The sequence below is a fragment of the Oncorhynchus mykiss genome, chromosome 3 (assembly GCF_057628025.1).
Source record: "Oncorhynchus mykiss isolate SJ-2025 chromosome 3, ASM5762802v1, whole genome shotgun sequence".
In the NCBI taxonomy this organism is placed as follows: Eukaryota; Metazoa; Chordata; class Actinopteri; order Salmoniformes; family Salmonidae; genus Oncorhynchus; species Oncorhynchus mykiss.
This window is the reverse complement of record NC_143024.1, coordinates 26141317-26163431: the sequence shown is the minus strand read 5'-3', so window position 1 is coordinate 26163431 and position 22115 is coordinate 26141317. Positions and strand designations below refer to the sequence as shown.

The 22115-nt window shown below is 43.8% G+C and overlaps 1 protein-coding gene across 1 annotated transcript in view; it reads right to left on the bottom strand.

Annotated features, from left to right (window-relative positions):
- LOC110510471 (suppressor of tumorigenicity 14 protein homolog) overlaps nucleotides 1-22115 on the bottom strand; it is a 35639-nt gene that overhangs the window by 9475 nt on the left and 4049 nt on the right. Inside the window, exons 2-16 of the mRNA XM_021591836.3 lie at nucleotides 11158-11305; nucleotides 10255-10409; nucleotides 8314-8384; nucleotides 7801-7970; nucleotides 6833-6868; nucleotides 6045-6276; nucleotides 3886-4025; nucleotides 3661-3764; nucleotides 3074-3183; nucleotides 2785-2915; nucleotides 2079-2183; nucleotides 1753-1860; nucleotides 1314-1427; nucleotides 828-947; nucleotides 108-288 (exon numbers count right to left, since the gene is read on the bottom strand). Coding sequence (XP_021447511.3) covers nucleotides 108-288; nucleotides 828-947; nucleotides 1314-1427; nucleotides 1753-1860; nucleotides 2079-2183; nucleotides 2785-2915; nucleotides 3074-3183; nucleotides 3661-3764; nucleotides 3886-4025; nucleotides 6045-6276; nucleotides 6833-6868; nucleotides 7801-7970; nucleotides 8314-8384; nucleotides 10255-10409; nucleotides 11158-11305 — 1925 coding nt within the window. The remainder of the gene's footprint in view (nucleotides 1-107; nucleotides 289-827; nucleotides 948-1313; nucleotides 1428-1752; nucleotides 1861-2078; nucleotides 2184-2784; nucleotides 2916-3073; nucleotides 3184-3660; nucleotides 3765-3885; nucleotides 4026-6044; nucleotides 6277-6832; nucleotides 6869-7800; nucleotides 7971-8313; nucleotides 8385-10254; nucleotides 10410-11157; nucleotides 11306-22115) is intronic.

The window sequence follows — 22115 nt, the reverse complement described above, 5'->3', positions numbered from 1 at the left end:
GGATGAAGGGAGGACATTTGAAACAATAGGAAGGACACTCTGCAGAGAGGCAGGAGGAAGGGAGAAAGGAGGAGCTGGGAGAGCAGTGTTGTGTATGTGGAACTCACTCAGGGCTGATGGTCTTGAAGCAGTGGGCGGCAGACAGGAGCCAGCGGTTGGAGATGATTGACGCGCCACACACATGCCCACGGGTCTGGAAGTGCAGGCTCACCTGCCAGGGCCACTCCCCCAGCTGCGCATTCTCCCCGCCCACAATACGGTTAAGCTTATATGGCCGGACGCCACAGTCTGTTGGGAAGTATGGCGGAATGGAGGAGAGGAAGAGGAGAGAAGCGAAGGAGAAAACAACTTCAACTTGACACCGTAGCCTTGGAGCTGAACCGCGCGGCTCATTGGAATTATAATAAGGTACCGACATTTGCTTATAAAAAAAAACACTGCCAGACCCCGAGGCTTGTAGGAAAGGAAAAACACAAAAATATTCACACAGATGTCAATAGTTCTCCAAAGAATGAAATAAATAAAAGTGCTGGATGGAGGCCCTCCGGCTTGTCTGGTGCTCTGTAGACAAGTAGCCAGTCATACGTCATCCCAGCCCCACTACTCTGCTGTCCTGTAGCTCACTGTTAGGAGTGACAATGATGAATTCACAACTGGTTTCATGTGCTAGTCGAGGTTTTCGCATCAAACAGGAGTTCTAAAAGTACATGCTAACTCATGGATGTTTTTACAAAGACAGAGAGAGATGCCCAGAGAATAGGAAGCGAGTGAAGACGTAAATGAGGAGGAGGAATGAAAGAGATTGCTGCTGGATTGTCTTGTCTTACCGCAGCCCTCCTCATCTGATTCGTCTGTGCAGTCTTTGACCCGGTCACATTCAGCGTTCACCTTGTTCACACACGCCTCGTTCTTACACTTAAAGCTGAAGTCAGAGCAGGTGCCAGGAGCTGCACAGAGAGAGAGGTGGATAAAAATAAAAAGTCAAAACCCATCATGAGATCATAAGAAAACACATTTCTGATTTTAAAAAACAATCCCATTTTTCATAAACCTATTTCAGTGCTAGGCCAGGTTTGATGAAAAAGACACTCCAATCAGTCAGGCATTAGAATGCAGTGCACCATACATAGTGATGGTGCTGTGGTTAACATTGACTGGCTGTATTGATTGAGACGGTCTAGTCTAACATCCCACTTTATCCACAAAACTGAGATTGAAAAGGAGTGACAGAGTTTTAACATAGCTATTGTCTGTCAAAAGAGAGGTGTGTCCTGTCAGGTAATGAGTGAGGTGTCTGATGTGGATTGACTTACAGACGGTACAGGAAGCCTCGTCACTCCCGTCCACACAGTCCGTCTTAGTGTCACACACCACATCCTGAGGCAAACAGGTCCCGTCACCACACCTCCACTCATTCTTAGCACAGCCTGGGGGGGAGGAAGGGAAAGAGATTTACTGATGTGGCCAGACTGGACTCTTGTTCTCCCTTCATCCCTCCCCCGCTTTGTGCTTTGAAAGACTGAATGCATTATACATGTTTAAGAGTTGACAGAGGCTGAGCAAATTGGGCAAGGCTTCCAACAAGCCACATTACTGATAAAGTAATGACCACACACAGCTGAGCTAGGAGCCAGTGTCCATCAATTAGCGCCTTTAATGTTAGCACAATTAGCATGGCATTAGCGGGCCATTTAGCCCGCAGACTGGCATTACATAGATAGAGATGGTCTTGTCGACTAGGAGGCTACTCACTGCAGTGCTTCTCATCACTCTCGTCACCGCAGTCGTCGACACGGTCACACACCCAGTACTTGGGCTTGCACATCCCGTTGTCACAGGCAAACTGGTCCTTTTCACATTCTGAAAAAGGCAAGAGGAAATGTCTAGTGTGTGTCAGAGGCTTCTCTTACACAGACATGCACACACACAGGAATGTGAGGGGAGTGGGAAGTGTGTGAAGGGAGGGTAAGGGGAGAGGTGAGGGGGAGTGAGGGGAAGAGAGAGGGTTGAGGTGCAGTGAGGGAGGGTTGAAGGGAATGAGGTAGGGGTGAGGCCAAGCGAGGCCAGAGTCTACTTACTGCAGTTCATTTCATCACTCATGTCCCCACAGTCGTTCCAGCCATCACAATGCAGCTCCTTCTTGATACAGAACCCAGAGCCACAGGCAAACTGGTTGGGGCAAGCTGCACACAGTAACAGAATGGAGGGAATGAGGAAGGAAGGAGGGAGACGGGGGAGGAGGCGAATGAGAGCGAGGGAGGAGAGAGAAAGATGGCGAGCGAGTGACAGAAGGAGTGTGAGGGAATCAGTGTATATCCGATCTATCCGTCTTGTTGCAATCTGCTCGTCCCTATTGATCAAAGCAATTAGAAATCCATTATGGCCCAAACTCTGAGAGAGCAGCACCCCAGTGAGTGGAGGGGACGAGGGGAGTGGAGGGGACTGAGACGGAGACTAGAAGAACTGATAAAACAGACAATAAACCCGCTCCCATGGTGATTGGTGGACCTGTGATGTCAGAGATGCAGTCTGTAAACCTCTATCATTGAACCATCTCTGGCTGAGTGTCAGTCAGTGTGCCACTGGGTTTGGGGCACTAGTTCGGTTTTTATAGTGACAATGGCGTCATATAGCAACTTTCACTTGAATAGCACCACCACTCCCATATCAGTTGCCATGGAGATTAAGAGGGGTTTGAAAACAGTACCATAAAATGGTTGCACCTTCATAGGATGATTCATACAATCCAGAGTCATATATAAACACCAGAGAGAAACCACTCACGGTTGGAAGGATCGTATGCGTTGTACTGAGCCTGGAAGCCTTTGTCTGTGAAGGACTCGTCAGAGTGGAACATCACAACCAGAGAGCTGGTGGTACTGGTAAGGGCCAGAGAAGACAACTCCCCACAGTATCTGACACAAAGCACACAACGTTTATTTGAGTGGAAATGCTGACATTGTATGTCAATAGGATGTCATGGTTTAAAGCAGAGAACACATTTCCTTCATCCTGTGATAATCAATAGTCATACTGTTCTATAAAGCGCCAGTAAGTAGAAGACAATTCTTACTTGGTGCCCATGACCTCTATGTAGTCTTTATGACACACCCTGACGTCCACTCTCGGCTCCTTCATACGGAACATGGTGAACTTGACACGTACCTGCTTCCCTGCAGGGACCTGAGACAGGGTTGTGTTCATGTGAGTCCTAAGAGTTGGAAAATGCTACCACTCCACCCCTTTGCTCTGGTCCTTAGAGGTACACACTTGTACCTTCCTTCTCATAGATTCTAAATAAATGGTGCAGGAAATATGGTGGGAAGTCCCTTGAGCCTGCTTACACCAATTCAATGATTTGAAATTCACAAGGGGAACGGGACCAAGTGAGAGGTGTAGGGAATTGGAGAACACCTAGCCCACATCCTCCCCCCAGACCCACAACCTTAATGGCTGCTGCTCCAGCAATAGGACAGATGAAGATGGAAGAGGTACTGAACAGCCTGGCTGACATTCTGCAGCCTCAGCATTCCCCTCATACAGAGCTATGGATGGTGCAGGAAAGAGGGGACTAGAGAGGGACCAGAGAGTGAGGGGGGAAATAGAGAGGTAGCAGAGAGAGGGGGGTAACAGAAGGGGCTATGGTGCATGATCACCTACCTCAATGGTCCACTTGCAGTCCAGGGCTGGGGGATAGAAGCTGGGGTAATGGGGAGAGCTAAAGTTCCCCTGAGCATCATTCAGGACTCCTCCACAACTTTTGGCTAAAATGGCAACAGTTGGGTCATTAGTGTTCATCATGTTAACTTAGTGAAATATGGACTGTTTGGCTGGTATTGTCGTTGTACATCTTGGTAAGGGGATGACTGTGTGATGTTATCTTACATGTTGTTAGGGGGATGATTGAGTACTCTGCACTGAAGCCGGGCCTCTGGACAGCACTGTCGGTGACAAGGTTGATGAGCATGATGTTACTGGACGACACCACGTCCAGGGGATTGCTGGGAGGCCTCTGACCACACTTGCTGTAGGAGGAGATTCATACAAGAAATGGAGACATCAGCCAATGACAGGGCTGGGAAACACTGATCATGGTGTGAGACTTCAATTCATTCACTGACAGAATGTGGTGCTGGCATGAAAGGCATAAACCATCAGTATACCATCTACACTGTGTTGTTAAAGTGACATAGTTCACTTTTAATAAAACACATGAATCAGAAACCCAAATAAGCCCATTAAATACATTTGAAATGTCTAAATAACTGTTGAGCACCCACATATCAAAAAGCATTACATCAACTATTAAAGGGAAGAAAAATAGCCCTGCCCGCTCAGACACACGGCATTTCAAAGTCAAACAGGTATTTTAGTTCCTGCAGCGTGGGCCGGCGGCCGGAGCCACAGAGGTGTGAATGACGCTGCAAGAGCAGCACTACATCTACCTGCAGCAGGGTAATGCCATTAGAAACTATTGTATTAAGGCCCTCAAACCTGGTGTCACCTTGGATAAATCTGATAGGCTGAGCAGCAATATAAAAATCTCATGCAGCGCCTGGCTACCCGCATTTGTTTGGCGAAGGGTTTGGAACTTGAAATTGCCTACAGTGTAGCCCCCACTGATTTGCACTCAAGTTGCCACAGTGGGGGGGGGGGGGGGGGGAGAGAGAGAAGGAGAGAGAGAGACGCAAAAAGAGTTCACAGACAACCAACCACAATTACACACAGCAGCATGGCTGCTGGGTGGCACCCCTGGTAGATTGGAAAAGAGAGGTCCTTCTGAGCCAACTCAATCTCACTGAAGGTCCCCAATGTTAACAATGAAAGACGACGTGCTGGGCTAAATGCACCAGGATCCCAACAAGTGGCTAAAATCACCAATGATGTATTGGGAATGAAGTCCACAGCATTCGCTACACTTCAAAACGACCGTTTTCTCCCACGTTTTTCTATTCCCACTGGGGACCTTAGCCAAATACAAAGTGATGTTCCGGTCCCTCTTGGGAATCCTGGAAAACTACATGACACTTGTACTTTCTTTCCTCATTAAGTAAGCATATGTTGGTACTGGTAGTATGCATGTCTTAGTTGGACCCTAATTAATAAAAGGTTGTTAACAAGTGGGATACACTGAGTGTACAAAACATTATGAACACCTTCCTAATATTGAGTTTTACCACCCACTTTTACCCTTAGATGTTGGGCCATGTTGACTCCAACGCTTCCCACAGTTGCATCAAGTTGACTGGATGTGCTTTGGATGGTGGGCTATTCTTGATACACACAGGAAACTGATGAATGTGAAAAATCAGGCAGCGTTGCAGTTCTTGACACAGTCAAATCCGGTGCGCCTGGCAACAACTACAATACCCCATTCAAAAGCACTTACATTTTTTGTCTTGTCCATTCACACACTCACAATCCATGTTTCACTTGGCTTAAAAAGCATTAACCCGTCTCCTCCCTTCATCTACACTGATTGGAGTAGATTTAACAGGTGACATCAATAAGTGATCGTAGGTTTCACTTGGATTCACCTGGTCAGTCTGTCATGGAAAGAGTAGGTGTTCCTAATGTTTTGCATACTCAGTGTATGTTTCTTGGTAGGACGAAGACTATATTATTTCTTGTGCTGAAAGAAAGCAAGTTTGATGTTGAATTTCTGCTTCCTTTGTTAACGTAGCGTTATCGATTGGAAACAAACCCGCATTCTCACAGCACAACAACTTATCAATTACACTTAGCCTACACACCAGGAAACCACCTTCGATTGAACAAAGCCAATTTGTCTCACACAAATGTGGAATCTTACAATTTAATTCACTTGTCTGTGTATCACTGCTGATATTAAGACGAAGTTTGTCACAGATTTCCTTGGGATGCGGAGAATCGTGGCATTATGACAAACACTGGCCTGATTCAGCCTCTCTTATCATCATCCTGTATGAGAGTCTTTGGGTCCATGAAAAGCACTAATAAAAATCTGTGCATTATTCATATTATGTATTTATCATCATCACAGTAGTGGTTGTGAGAGCACTCACTGAGTGATGGCCTGGGACTCATCCGGGCTGAGGGAGTCGTAGATGGACACAAAATCATCAGAGCAGTCGTCCTCTATGTGGAAGTAGACGAAGCGGACTGAGATGGCGTTCTGTTCCGGGGCTCTGATCTGCCACTGGCAGCGGGACTGGGCCGGGTACTGATCTGGAAAGCCTGGAGACTGGAAGCTCTGAACTAAAGTGCCAGCCTCCAACCGGAAGAAACACTCGAAATCTGACGGGCAGGAAATGAACAGCATAACAGATTACATTAGTAGATGTACAGACATAAATACAGTAGCCCAACAAGGCTGTGGGTTTTCCCTGGTCAGCTCACATGCTAAGGAAAAACAGACTCGCTAGTCCCAAAAGTGCAAATGCCAAGGCAGATGACATAGTGGAAAAAAAGATTAGAGCTGTGTTGTATGGCATTAATCAAAATGTCATATCATGGTGAGGAGAAATGTACACATCTTATACCATATCTACTACACTGTTCATCATTGTCAACTATCAACTCTCATCTGAAATTAAATGTAACATGGATTACGCCTCAACACAGAGGGTATAAAAAGACGAGTGATATAGGCCAACATCCACTTTTATTCAGTAGTCCACTCATGTACTATATAGCCAGGGCTCTCAATCTCTTCATGAATGGAGCAGCAGCAGCATTATGTATCAAGCGGGGCAGGCATTCTCACAGACTGGCAGCAGCGGGGTGAACATCTAGCGGGCTGGAAAATTACAGCGAAATGTGATTGAAACGGGAGACAGTGGGTTTTACTCACCGGCTCTGGGGTTCCTGGCCATCCTGGGGTCTGTGCCTGGAGAGAAGAGGGGGGGAAAAGGGGGGGGGCGAGGGTGAGAGACAGTAGAGTGGTGGAGTAAGAGGGGGAGGGAGAAGAGAGATGAAGGAGGAGAGGGAAAGGGGAAATGAGGTAAGGAGGGAGGAAGGGGGTTAAGAAAGTGTTACCAAACTGAGAAGCTGATAGAGTGATGCATGGGCGTATAATATTGGACTGTTGTTTAACGTCCCCTCGCCCCGCGGAGCCCAGGGATACATCTCTGTCTGACAGCCACATCAAATCATATAAACAGAAATCATTTTAAAGAGAGCAAAACCACTAAGTAATATAAGGTGACCTATTTGCAATGCAATGTGAAGTAGACAGCAGCTAGAATAATGATAATGGCTACAGCCAGGCAGGCAGGGAGCTAGAAGGCAGTCCAGGGGCCAACTACTGTAATGTCATTAGAAGATCCAAACTACATAAAGTGTCCAATCTCTGATACAATAGAAAACAGAGTGGCGTCCCTTATACCTCCACGTTATCTTATTAGGGCATGTCAGAGACATCTAGCTGGCATAGAACAGCCATTAATGCAGAAATCAGATCAGATATGAATGCTTATGGAAGATGACAGAGAGGGGGCTTGCTTCAGACAACACATTTCTCTTCATTAAACACGCCCCTTTAGTTGAGGGGAGGCCAACCATCCTTCCGGAGAGCTACTGGGTGTGCAGGCTTTTGATCCAACCCTGTTACCCTCTCATTCAGCTGATCAAAGTCCTGGTGAGCAGCCAATTAGTAGAATGATAGGTGTTGGATTTGGGTTGAAGCGGAAGCTTGCAGGACTCCGGGTAATTGGTCTCTGCTTGCTTAGTTTAAACCCTAAGCCCCTAGATAAACCCCCTGCCCCAGAGACTACACCCCCTGGTTTGGTCTTGACTGGGTTGTACTAACTACTAACTCACGTGAGGCAGTGACTTGGCTGATGTGGAGGCTCTGGCCGGAGCGTTTGCCCTGCTCCCTGATGCCGTTCCACAGCACCTCCAGGACCCGCTCCTCAGAGAACTCTGGCAGTATCTCCAGGTCCGCTGCCGGGATGTCAAACTGGGTCCAGTAGTAGGCCAGCACCCCCTCACTGGGGGGGGGGGGGAAGAAAGAAAGAAAGAAAGAAAGAAAGGAGAAAGAGAGAGAGACTTGAAGGAAGAAGATCAAACTATGCTGACGGAGGCCTTCATTGATCACTCACAGTCATACACTTCAACATTTCTATAGTGCAGGTTTTACCAAACCTCTCCTCAAGTACAGCTGGTGTTTTGAGTTGCTGTATTGGACGTCCCGTTGTCCAAATTACACTTATCCAATAAGCATTTTCAAATATTCATATTATGTACTAAAAAAAAGTGATCACATGACTAGCTTTATGGCCAACTGTACATTACCAACATGCAGAAACTCCACATCCCAGAATGCTCTCCTACCTGAAGGCAGTCACCACAGATGTGGTGTAGTACTTGGAGAGGAACTCAACTTGTTTGTAGTTGATCTTAAGCTGGTAAAAAAACAAAACATAAAAATGATCATTCACTAGGTTACCTGATGACCCATATGCTGTTACCATGGCGAAGATAGGGAGCCGTGACCACAGATTTCAGTTGAATCCTCCATATAAGGTTAATTGATCAAGGTTACCATGGTGTTGGGAGTGCTCCAGGTATTGGCCAGTTAGATACCAAGAAAAGTTTGTCTGAGGCTGCAATAAGGCCCCTGAGAACAAGTGTGTATGCTTGCATTCCAACTGCCTGCATACCATGAATAACAGGGTTTCCATTGGAGATCCCATGGAGGACGAGTGCTTTCAGCTACAGATATGTGAAACAAATGTAGAAAGAAACTGGATATTTAATCCTAGCATGTGTTGTTACTAATCATGCTGTCTATTCATAGTGTGTGTGTGTGTGTGTGTGTGTTAAACTCCAGTTCAGACTGAATAAGAATGCATGTAGCGGACATGCAATTATCAGGCTGGTAAATGTTAAATCCAAAAGGTACAATATAAAGGCAGAGTAGCTGATCTCACCTCAGCTCCCTGAAACAGACTGAAGAGAGTAGTGAACGATCTTCATCTGTATCGACTCTGATAAGACCACATTGAGAACCGAGACTTTTCAATGGACCACAATGGAGAAAGTCCATTAACAATTCCAGAGGAGAGCAAAATGAGTGATCCACTGAAGTTGAACCCAGAAGTGTAGAATGTGATCCCATTGCCGTTTTCAGAGCTCAAACAAGAGACGAAGTGTATCAGTGGTCATAAGCAGGGATTTCAAGGACTCTACAGAAAATGAACAACTATCCTCAAGGCCTGCTTGCCTCTGAAATAATTTCAATAATTCCCTAAAGCATAAAGCATTTTGGTGACAACCTAAGTGGGATTTCCTTATTCAAAGCTTTCTAAGCACAAATGCCATATTCTACAGCAGGCAACAGCAGACTACCAAATCAACAACACTACCAAGTCAACCACACAGCACCTCCAACATACAGGGAGGTGCATTGTTCCCTCAAAAAAAAAATATATATATATATTCTTTAGTCTTGCCAGTGAAGCCAATAGTGTGTTGGTTTCTGATTGGCTTTGTTAGTTCATTTGCATATACTGTAGACCCAATCACCAACATATAACAACACTTTGCTCTACTGCATCTACAACACATGGCCAGAGGAAGAACTGAATGTACCAAGCAGAGAATAATGGTGGTGGTGTGTTCTGTTGTCACATTAATGCTCAGTGAACAGTCATCCAGAATTCCATTCAGACCACCTCGGTTTTCATACAGACCTTACATTGTCACTCATGCAGCCATACATTCTAAAGCAATGCCACACTGACCGGGGTTTAGAAATAGCAGTTTATCATCGTCATGTTCCCAAGTGGCGATGCACACATCTCCGTTACTCTAATGAAAGGAAATGTTAGAGGACATAACAGAGTAACTAGATGATGTCCTCTCTTCCAGTCCACCCACACAAATATGCCTTTATCCAGCTCCTTCCACCAGGACAAAAACATGCTGTGGCAGATAGCTACAACAAACAAGAGAGAGAAACTGAATCTCAGTCAGTTCTGAACTCTGATACCTGACTTAATACCGTACCTGACCTAAAGGGTATTGTGGGTGGAGGTTAACTTGGTAGAAGGGTATTGGACCTGTCATCAATCTATCCATCAAAAGTTCAAGGAATTTCAACTTTTGACGCAGGCAAGAAACTGATTGGAAATGACGGATGTCTGTCTGTCATATCATCACTTTTGTCTGTCACCATATGACCACCATAGAAAAACTACATCTGTTCAAACTGTTTTATAACAGAACATCACCGGGACATGGCATCTGAGCCTAAATCGGGGTCAAACTCACAATCTCTTCCAGGTCGTCTGCCAGCTTGTTGAATTCTGTGCTGGTGGGGTCCTCCAGATTCTGGTTGTAGGGCACATTGTCCAGCTTCATGTGCCCGCTATACAGCCGCTGAGCTGGGACACGCTTCATACTTATGGTGGCCGCAGACTCCCTGCCTTTGACCGAGGAAAAGAGAGTAGGAAGTCATTTAGAAAAATTCTACATGCAACACCAATGCCTCCTCATACACTTCCAGAGATGGTTAATATGATTCTCTGCTGGAGCAAATAAAAAGAGAACAGCGATTTAGGAGAATTAGGAGTCTGTTTATCTGTTGATGATCTCTCTGTAAAAGCCTCTTTGATCAGGCTGTAGACTGAGCATGTGACTGTCAGGGTGTTCCGTCTACTCTGCACCGCACCACTTTACTCCCTTGAATTATTAACACCAAACAAATTAAGGCCTGTCAAACAAACAGGTTATCAATGGCAAATTAAAACCTCCAAACTTTCCACTTATTACAGATATTTGTATCAAACGTCTAGGCCATCAAAGAAGCAGCCAGGCAGCGCCTGTGAATGTGAAATCTCCTGGGTGTTCCCTGTAGATGGCAGGTTTAGATTGGCCAATGGCAGTTGGCTAGGGCTGCCAACTCAAACCCAAGTCTTTCTGGTCAATTATAAAAAGCTGTTTGGCATTACTTACATTTCAGCTATCAATGTTCAGACTTTAGAAGAAACAAACCTCCCAGAATACTCCAGGACAAATTGAGAGGGTTGGAAATTAGAAACATTAGTACAGTTGAAGTTATTGAGCCACTTTGAGGCATCCTTTGCATTTTCACTCCGTCAGACTGAGCGATAGTACCTAGTCTATGATTATTGCATGCATTAATCTCAGACTACATAGCAAAGTTGTACTCACTAACAAAGAACCAGATGAGGATTCCTGTCACGGCTGCCAAGACAAGCAGAGCGATGAGGACTCCCACTATCACTCCAGTCTTCTTCTTCGATGCCATCTTCTCTTTGTTATCCAAGAAGGTGACCTGCTCATGCCGCCCGTTCTGCCCCTAGGTAGACAGAGGCAGACAGACATAAAAAGAGGGAGATAAGTGAATTTTTTACCTACATTTATATGATGAGATTACTAATACTCAAGACGTAGGAGTACAATAACATATCCAGTGTAGAGTATGCGAGTCATCTAACTTGCAGGACGACATGGAGATTGTTAGGAGATCATAGTTTCAGGATGATTTCAGGAAGATACTGAACACTGAAGTACAAGACAGTAACTACAGCCACCTCCAGACTCCAGTCTTACCATACGAGGTGAAAGTAATGACAGTGGACTTGTAAAAAGCTACAAAGGAAAAGCCAGTGACTTCAACAAAAGACACTAGAAACAAAATTGGCAACTCTACTGATCCAGGCATCAGAAAGTTCCCATCGTCAACATTCGAACAGTAACAAAGAACTAAATGAAAGCTAAGATTCTGTGGCTCGGCAACTAAAATCAAGAAGCAACAGCCGCTGCATTATCCCAAAGAGGAACTGATCCAACTCACTGTTCTCATCAGGAAGGGTTATGTATCACTAGTATAACCTAAGCCATACTTCTCATTTCACATTGGGGGATAAAACCTTACTAATAGATTTAAAAAGAGATGAGCGCACAGAGAGAGAGCGAGATGTCCTTGAGGTGTTGCCATGGAAAGTTCAGTGTCTGTCTATCAGTGCAGTAGTCAGAAGTGTGGTGTGTGTAGGTCAGCAGGGGAAAAACAGACAATTGCATTGTTTGTGAAACTGACCGAAATCTGGATCATCACCCTGTATTAGACTGACGGTGAATTGCAAAGACATCTAAGCACCGATTCACACCATAACAATGGTGTCTGTTTTACATGACTATGTTTTTGTTTCATTTGTAAATGAACAAAATGGGGAAAAATCACTGACAAGTTGAAACAGGCTCAAAACAAATCCTGACGTCAAAACGGGCCCAACCAGTTTAGCGACCGGAGAGCACACACGTTGCATTGCAGAGAAGACTTCCATGGCACTCTGCATGTGCTCCACCTTCTCTAAGGAACCGCCAACTGTGAGCAAGTACTTGGTGACATCAACAACAACAACAACAACAAGCTTTACGTTTCTCGGCGTACACATCACTGTCAATCTGAAATGCTCCACCCGCACATACAGGGGCTGTTGCGCACTAAGACCCTCAAACTTTTACGGATGCACAATTGAGAGCATCCTGTCGGGCTGTATTGCCTGGTACAGCAAGTGCATCGCCCACAACCACAGAGGGTGGTGCGGTCTGCCCAACGCATCACCAGGGGCACACTGCCTCCCCTCCAGGACACCTACAGCACTCGATGTCACAGGAAGGCCAAAAAGATCAACCACCCGAGCCACTGCCTGTTCACCCCGCTACCATCCAGAAGGCGAGGTCAGCACGGTCCCAAAGCTGGGACAGAGAGACTGAAAAACAGCTTCTATCTTAAGGCCATCAGACTGTTGAACAGCTGGCCACCACCCGGTTACTCAACCCTGTTTTTTTTTAACCTTTATTTAACTAGGCAAGTCAGTTAAGAACAAATTATTATTTTCAATGACCTAGTGGGTTAACTGCCTTGTTCAGGGGAAAAACGACAGATGTTGTTTTATTTACCTTGTCAGCTCAGGGATTCGATCTTGCAACCTTTCTGTTACTAGTCCAACGCTCTAACCACTAAGTATACAGAGATCCTTGATGAAGTCCTGAGCGCAATGGTGCAGGTTCTTAGACTGGGGTGAAGTTTCACCTGCCAACAGGACAACTACCCTAAGCACACAGCCAAGACAACGCAGGAGTGGCTTCGGGACAAGTCTCAATGTCCTTGTGTGACCCAGCCAGAGCCTGAACTTGAACCCGATCGAACATCTCTGGAGACCTGAAAATGGCTGTGCAGCAACGCTCCCCATCCAACCTGACAGAGCTTCGGAGAATCTGCAGGGAAGGGGATTAACTTCCCAAATTCAGGCGTGTCAAGCTTGTAGCGTCATACCCAAGAAGACGGTCTGTGAACGATCTGAATACTTATGTTAATGTGAGATCTCAGTTGAATTTTTTTAATCAATTGTGTGTTGGGGTCTGAATACTTTCCGAAGGCACTGTATTCTATTCTACTGCATTTGTCAATGCCACACCGACATTGCTCGCCATAATATTTATAAATTCCATTATTTTATTTTTAGATTTCTGTGTATTGTTATATATTACTGCACTGTTGGAGTTAGACACACAACCATTTCGCAACACCCGCAATAACATCTGCTAAATATGTGTATGCGACCATTAAAATTGATGTCATATTGACTTATGTGCATATAGTGACTCACCATATCAGCCCTCTCCCTCTCCCTACAGTACTTCAGTATGATGGGTAAGTTCAGGGCTACCTGGGGCATAGGCTAAGATCTATGTGCCCTGCCCTGGGTCCAGGGTGTGTGTCCGAGTACACTTGCGCAAGAGACGACAGAGAGCGATTACAGAGCAGATAGTAATCACCGCACACAATTGCCTCTGCGCCTGTGGCCCAGCGTGGAGAGACGGACTCGATCCACCATTAGGGACGGGAGAATCGCTTCGGTATTAAATCAATTTGTCAGAAGTGCCGCCCCTTAAGACGGGGGCTCAATTACACTGGTCTAGATGATAACTCATCGCAATTAAAGGCCATTCTTACCACGCTCCGGCTCTCACACATGCCTCCTAATTGGAATTTCTAACAGCAATCATGGTCTGGAATTAAGGGAATCATTAGGGATGGGGTCAGTGAGCGCCCGGGGGTCGCTCTCTCCATCAGTCACCCTGTTCACAGTCTAATAAAACCATTACATGCTTTTCGTCATATCCCCTTTGTCTCCATCTCTCTGCCCTCAAACAAAAATACTACTCCCTCCAGTTAGATCCATTTGTGAACTGTGCTGGTTGCCTTTCCAACTACAGGCCTCAGTAGTGTCCTATGATTACACAGGAAATGGTGTTGAATGCATTAGACAGTGGACACACACCTTTCACTGACAGTATAAACCGAACAGAAGAAAATAAATCAAAAACTCTGCAAAAGCCTGTCACAGTGTATTGACTGTAAAAACAAAACGGTAAAAATAGTGCCTTCAGAAAGTATTGACTTATTCCACATTTTGTTGTGCTACAGCCCGAATTCAAAATTGATTACATACATTTTGTTCCATACAAGACCCCATAGTGCCAAAATGTTTAGACATTTTGGCAAATTTATTGAAAACGAAAAACATAAATATCGAATTTACATAAGTATTCAAACCCCTGAGTCAATACATATTAGAAATCACATTTGGCAGCGATTACAGCTGTGAGTCTTTCTGGGTATGTTCTAAAGAGCTTTACACACCTGGATTGTACAATATGTTCCCATTATTCTTTTGAAAAGTATTCAAATGTATTGTTGAACATTGCTAGACAACCATTTAAGTCTTGCCATAGATTCAAGCAGATCTAAGTCAAAACTGTAACTCGGCCACTCAGGAACATTTACGGTCTTCTTGGTAAGCAAATGCAGTGTAGATTTGACCTTGTGTTTTAGGTGAATTCATCTCCCAGTGTCTGGTAGAAAGCAGACTCAACCAGGTTTTCCTCTAGATTTTGCCTGTGCTTAGCCCCATTCGTTTTCTATCCCGATTAAACTCCCCAGTCCTTAACGATTAGAAGCATACACACAACACAGACATCCCTATGTTTGAAAATCTGGAGAGTGGCACTTTGTAATGTGATGTATTGGATTTGCCCCAAACATAACTTTTTGTACTGAATAGTAAGTGCTAATTGTTTGGCACATTTATTGCAGTATTACTCTAGTGCATTGCTGCAAATAGGATGCATGTTTATGAATAGTTTTATTCTGTACAGGCTTCCTTCTTTTCACTGTCATTTAGGTTAGTATTGTGGCGTAACTACAATGTTGATCCTACCCCAGTTGTTTCCTATCACAGCCGTTAAACTCTAACTGTTTTAAAGTCATCATTGGCCTCATGGTGAAATCCCTGAGCAGTTTGCTACCTCTCTGGCAACCGAGTTAGGAATGACTCCGGTATCTTTGTAGTGAATGGGTGTTTACACCATTCAACGTGTAATTAATAACGTCAGCATGGTCAAAAAGACATTCAATGCCCATCTACCAATAGGTGCCCTTCTTTGCAAGGCACTGGAAAACCTCCCTGGTCTTTGTGGTTGAATATCAAATGCACTGCTCAACCTCACAATTATCTGTATGTGTGGGGTACAGAAATGAGTCATTCAAAAATCATGTTAAACACTGTTATTACACAGAGTGAATCCATGCAATTTGTGACTTGTTTAGCAAATTTGTATTCAAATCAAATGTTATTGGTCACATACACATGGTTAGCAGATGTCATTGCGAGTGTAGCGAAATGTTTGTGCTTCTGGTTCCGACAGCGCAGCAATATCTAATATGTATCAATTCCACAACAGATACCTAATACACACAAATCCAAGTAGAGGAATAAGAATATATAAATATATGCATGAGCAATGACAGAGCGGCACAGGCTAAGATGCAATAGAGAGTATAGAATACAGTATAGAATACAGTATATCCACATGAGATGAGTAATGCAAGATATGAAAACATTATTCAAGTGCCATTATTAAAGTTACTAGTGTCCATTTATTAAAGTGGCCAATGATTTCAAGTCTGTATGTAGGCAGCAGCCTCTCTGTGCTAGTGATGGCTGTTTAACAGTCTGATGGCCTTGAGATTGAAAAACAGCTTCTGTCTCGGTCCCAGCTTTGATTCACTTGTACTGACCATGCCTTCTGAATGGTAGCGGGGTGAACAGACAGTGGCTCGGGTGGTTGTTGTCCTTGATGATCTTTTTGGCCTTCCTGTGACATCGGGTGCTGTAGGTGTCCTGGAGGGCAGGTAGTTTGCCCCCGGTCCGGTGATGCATTGTGCAGACCGCACCACCCTCTGGAGAGCCCTGCGGTTGTGGGCGGTGCAGTTTCCATACCAGGTGGTGATACAGCCCGACAGGATGCTCTCAATTGTGCATCTGTGAAAGTTTGTGAGGGTTTTAGGTGACGAGACAAATTTCTTCAGCCTCCTGAGGTCGAAGAGGTACTGCTGAAGAGGAGAAGAGGCGCTGCTGTTGTGCCTTCTTCACCACACTGTCTGTGTGGGTGGAACATTTCAGTTTGTCCGTGATGTGTACGCAGAGGAACATAAACTTTCCACCTTCTCCACTGATGTCCCATGTGGATAGGGGGGGTACTCTCTCTGCTGTTTCCTGAGGTCCACGATCATCTCCTCTGTTTTATTGACGTTGAGGGAGAGGCAATTTATTTTCCTGACACCACACTCCGAGAGCCCTCACCTCCTCCCTGTAGGCTGTCTCAACGGTAGTAGGCTTGATGACCAACAACGACGTGTCATCTACAAACTTAAATGACTGAGTTGGAGGCGTGCATAGCCATGCAGTCATGGTTGAACAGTGAGTACAGGAAGGGGATGAGCACACACATCCTTGTGGGGCCCCAGTGTTGAGGATCAGCAAAGTGGAGATGTTGTTTCCTACCTTCACCACCTAGGGGCGGCCCGTCAAAGTCCAGGACCCAATTGCACAGGGCGGGGTTGAGAACCAGGCCACCAAGCTTAATGATGAGCTTGGAGGGTACTATGGTGTTGAATGCTGAGCTGTAGTCAATGAACAGCATTCTTACATATGTATTCCTCTTGTCCAGATGGGATAAGGAAGTGTGCAGTGTGATGGTGATTGCATCGTCTGTGGACCTATTTGGGCGGTAAGCAAATTGAACTGGGTCTATGGTGACAGGTAAGGTAGAAGTCATATTCCTAAACTTTAGGTTTGCATCAAAAAAGGGGTTGAATACTTATTGACTCAGGAAACTTTAATTTTTTAAATTAGTAAACATTTCTAAAAACATAATTCTACTTAGGCTAGAGACAAAAAAAATCTAAGTGTAATCCATTTTAAATTCAGGCTGTAAAACAACAACAAAAAGGGTGGAAAAAGTCAAAGGGTGTGAATATTTTCTGAAGGCACGGTATGTGACTACGACAAGCACGAGGGGACATCTGGAGAGCTAATTATATTAACTAAAACAATAAGGTATAGTAGGACTGCTAGGCATACAGTAGGGTAGCAGCATATTAGTCAAACCAGTTAGACTGATGGGTAATGAGGTGTTCTGTACTGAGGTGTGGTCCAAAGAAATAGCTAACAATGACAAGCACCTTTTCACACACAACCATTTGATGTTTGTAATATAAACATACATATGTGCATCCTCTGTGTGTTTTTCTTATTGTATAGTACATTACATTGCATGATGTGGCTTTAGATAGTGGGAACGAAAGTCAAACCAAATCAATGAGTAGTCTGATTCAGCCTGCACAATATAACTGAGCAGTGCAACTGCGCTTTCAATAGACAGGCATTCCATCTGTTTAAACGTTAACCAGGAGTGTCAATGGTTGTTGTTTAAATCCTCAATCATTATCTATGAAGCACCTTTCCAATGTCAGCTCCACCAGAACTTTAGAAACCTGCTGGTTGAAATATCTCATCAGCCTAAAACTACATGGCTTATGAGATCTATTCATTACAAGTGTAAATGCATTTGTGAAAGCATATTTAAATGTAAAATTTCACATCAAACGTGACAACACTAACCTTCTCTGGCTAGTAACATTAACTGTAATTGAAAATGTAGTGTTATAATTAAGTCATGATATAGCTATGCTTTGTTTATGACAATGAACATTCTAATAGTCCCCGTTATTATGTTATGGAACTTTGACCATATAATAACCCATAACATTAGATTACAGATAAGTGGTAGAAAATGGTCATGACAAGTGTCACTACTACAGACATTTTAGAGGTTATTTTGTTCTAGTACAATAACACTACCACATTGTGCTGAGTTAGTGTGAATTCTCTCTCCTTGGATACCATGTAGTTACTAGGTGACTGGGTTAATTTAATAACCAACCTGCTCTACTGGTCATGTGTGAGAGACTGCAGTAGGCAGGGTTAACGGGCCGTTCCACAGGACGGTCAGGAGACCGCAGACTGTTGGAGAGTCCCTGGCTGAATTCCTACCTGGGTGTCCCCTTACCGCTCACTTCCACTCTGACCCATAGTGCTCACGCACTACCAGATAGAGAGCGAGGGAAAGAGGAGAGAGGACAGTGTGTGCTCTGATCTGACCGAAACAGCCACATTCCTCCGTAACCACACTCCACTGCTGACACTGATCCTGTCTAGGAAAGGAGAGGTCACAGTGACCTCACCTGACCCTCAGCTCAATCTTGGGATCTCTGGAATTCTAAGATCAGAAATTTGCTGTTGTGTCCTTATATCCATAAACAAGGTGGATCCCCAAATGTAACGCATCTCCACGTGTACAAATAGATCTTCTGTGAACAATTATGCCAGTCAGTAGAGGAATATGCATTACTGGCCAAAACAGAGTTGGTGGTGGTTATAATGCTGTAATCACTCATGTTCTCTTGCTCCGTTTCCAGATATCCTTTCTTGAAGCGCAATTTAAACGGGCAATCTGCAGTTCATACAATAACAAAGTGGGTACCCCGCCACGGTTTGTGTAAAAAGCTGAGGTATATGAGGCCGGAGAAATATAACCACTCAAATTCATAGAAAAAGATCTGGATGCAAGAACTGACCATCCATTATATATCAAAATGATAGATTTAACCATGTTGAGACTATACAGTGTTTGTTTACATTTACAATGTTTACAAACAGAACTAAAACAAGCTTATATTTGGGGTTCTGATGGGGATCGACAGTTGAACTAAGCTCATGAGGCATTTATAAGTTAGATTTTTCCAGAATCAATGGGTACACACTGAGTACACCCCCCCCCCCCCCTGCAATTTAGCTAGCTGAAATAAATTAAAAATTTTCACAAATTCTGAGTGAAATAATTTAGCAATTGTAAAACTCACTCACTGTTAAACGTCACCCATGCATACACCACAAGACATGCCACCAGAGGTCTCTTCACAGTCCCCAAGTCCAGAACAGACTATGGAAGCACACAGTACTACATGACTGCATGGAACTCTATTCCAAATCAAGTAACTTATGCAAGCTGTAAAATCAGATAAAAAAAAAAAACATCTCAAAATGCACCTTATGGAACAACGGGAAATGTGACGAGACCCACACACAGCCATACATACACACAATAGCATACGCACTATACACACACGTATTTTGTGTTTTAGATATGTGGTAGTAGAGTAGCGGCCTGAGGGCACAACCATAATGTGTATCTGTTGTGACATTTTATGTAATGTTTTTTTTATTGCATAAAACTGCCTTAATTTGGCTGGACCCCAGGATGAGAAGCTGCTGCTATAATAAATACAAATACTCAAGAGGATTCACACAGGAAATCCTAAAATGGTAACTGAGGAAATGACAAAGCAGGACTATGACATCATTCCCCGATACTAAGGTGGATAACACACAGTGCCTTCAGAAAGTATTCATACTCCTTGACTTATTCCAATTTGTGTTACAGCCTGAATTAAACATGGATTAAATACCCCATAATGACAAAGTGAAAACATGTTTTTGGACATTTTTGCAAATATATGTGAAATGAAATATAGAAATATCTAATGTACATACGCATTCACAACCCTGAGTTAATACATGTTACAAATCACCTTTGGCAGTGATTACAGCTGTAAGTCTTTTTGGGTAAGTCTATAATGCTGTTTTTATACGGTACGAGATAGACAGTAGACAGCAAAGTGGATGTCATTGTTTTCAATGAGAGCACAATGGTAAATGCCATTGAGGCTGGCTGTGAATGCCGTCAGCTGCCACAGTAGATGGAACTTGCCGCCAGAGTTCAAATATTTCAACTTTTTCTGTAGCGTTGTTTTCTACCGGATGTTGATTTACCCATCTACCGATAGCTGCCCTTCTTCGCGAGGCATTGGAAAACCTCCCTGGTCTTTGTGTTTGAAATTCGCTGCTTGACTGAGGGACCTTACAGATAACTGTATGTGTGGGGTACAGAGATGAGGTAGTCATTCAAAAATCATGATAAACACTATTAATGGCACAAAGTGTGAGTCCATGCAACTTGATATGCGATTTGTTAAGCAAATATTTACTCCTGAACTTATTTAGGCTTGTCATAACAAAGGGTTTGAATAGTTGACTTAAGATATTCATCTTTAATTCATTTGTAAAAATGTCTAAAAACATCATTAAACTTTGACATTATGGGGTATTGTGCGTAGGCTAGTGACAGAAAACCTCAAATTTAATCAATTTTAAATTCAGGCTGTAACACAAAATGTGGAAAAGTCAAGGGGTGTGAATACTTTCTGAAGGCACGGTATGTCCGATCCATGGGTCATCTATGGTTGCCATAAAGAACAATTCTACAAAGAAAAACTTAGAGGCTGAGAAAATAGAATATGATAGAGAGGAAACTTTATACACCTAACAAGTGACAGCCCCACGTGTCTCAGCTTTCACATGACGAGCAACAAAGTAGTACAAATATACATATTCAGTACCAGTCAAAGTTGACAGCTACTCATTCCAGGGTTTAACTTTATTTGTTAATATTTTCTACATTGAAGAATAACAGTGAAGACATCAAAACTATGAAAAAACACATATGGAATCACGTAGTAACCAAGTGTTAAATCAAAATATATTTTATATTTGAGATTCTTCTAAGGAGCCACCCCTTGCCTTGATGACAACTTTGCACACTATTGGCAGTCTCTCAACAAGCTTCATGAGGTAGTCATCTGGAAAGCATTTCAATTAACAGGTGTGCCTTAAAAGTTAATTTGTGGAATTTCTTTCCTCCTTAACGCGTTTGAGCCAGTTAGGGTAGTGATAAGGTAGGGTACAGAAGACAGCCCTATTTGGTAAAAGACCAAGTCCATATCATGGCAAGAATAGATCAAAAAAGCAAAGAGAAACAACAGTCCTTCATTACTTTAAGAGATGAAGGTCAGGCAATACAGAGAATATCAAGAACTTTTAACGTTTATTCAAGAGCAGTCGTAAAAACTATCAGGCGCAATGAAGAAACTGGCTCTCATGAGGACCACCACAGGAAAGAAAGACCCAGAGTTACCTCTGCTGCAGAGAATAAGTTCTTTAGAGTTGACAGCCTCAGAAATTAAAGGCCAAATAAATGCTTCACAGAGTTCATGTAACAGACATCAATATCAACTGTTCAGAGGAGTCTGTGTGAAAATCAGGCCTTCATGGTCTAATTACTGCAAAGAAACCACTACTAAAGGACACCAATAAGAAGAAGAGACTAACTTGGGCCAGGAAACACACGAGCAATGGACATTAGACCGGTGGAAATCTGTCCTTTGGTCTGGAGAACAAATTGGAGATGTTTGGTTCCAACCACTGTGTCTTTGTGAGATGCAGAGTAGGTGAACAGATGATCTCTGCATGTGTAGTTCCCACTGTGAAGCATGGAGGAGGTGGTGTGGGAGTGCTTTGCTGGTGACACTGCCAGTGATTTATTTAGAATTCAAGGCACACTTAACCAGCATGTCTACCACAGAGTATTCCTCATTCATACACCATGCCATCTGGATTGCGCTTAGTGGGACTATCATTTGTTTTCAACAGGACAATAACCCAACACGCCCCCAAGCTGTGTAAGGGCTATTTGACCAATAAGGAGAGTGATGGAGTGCTGCATCAGATTAACTGGCCTCCACAATCACCTCAACCCAATTGAGAAGGTTTGGGATGACTTGGACCGCAGAGTGAAGG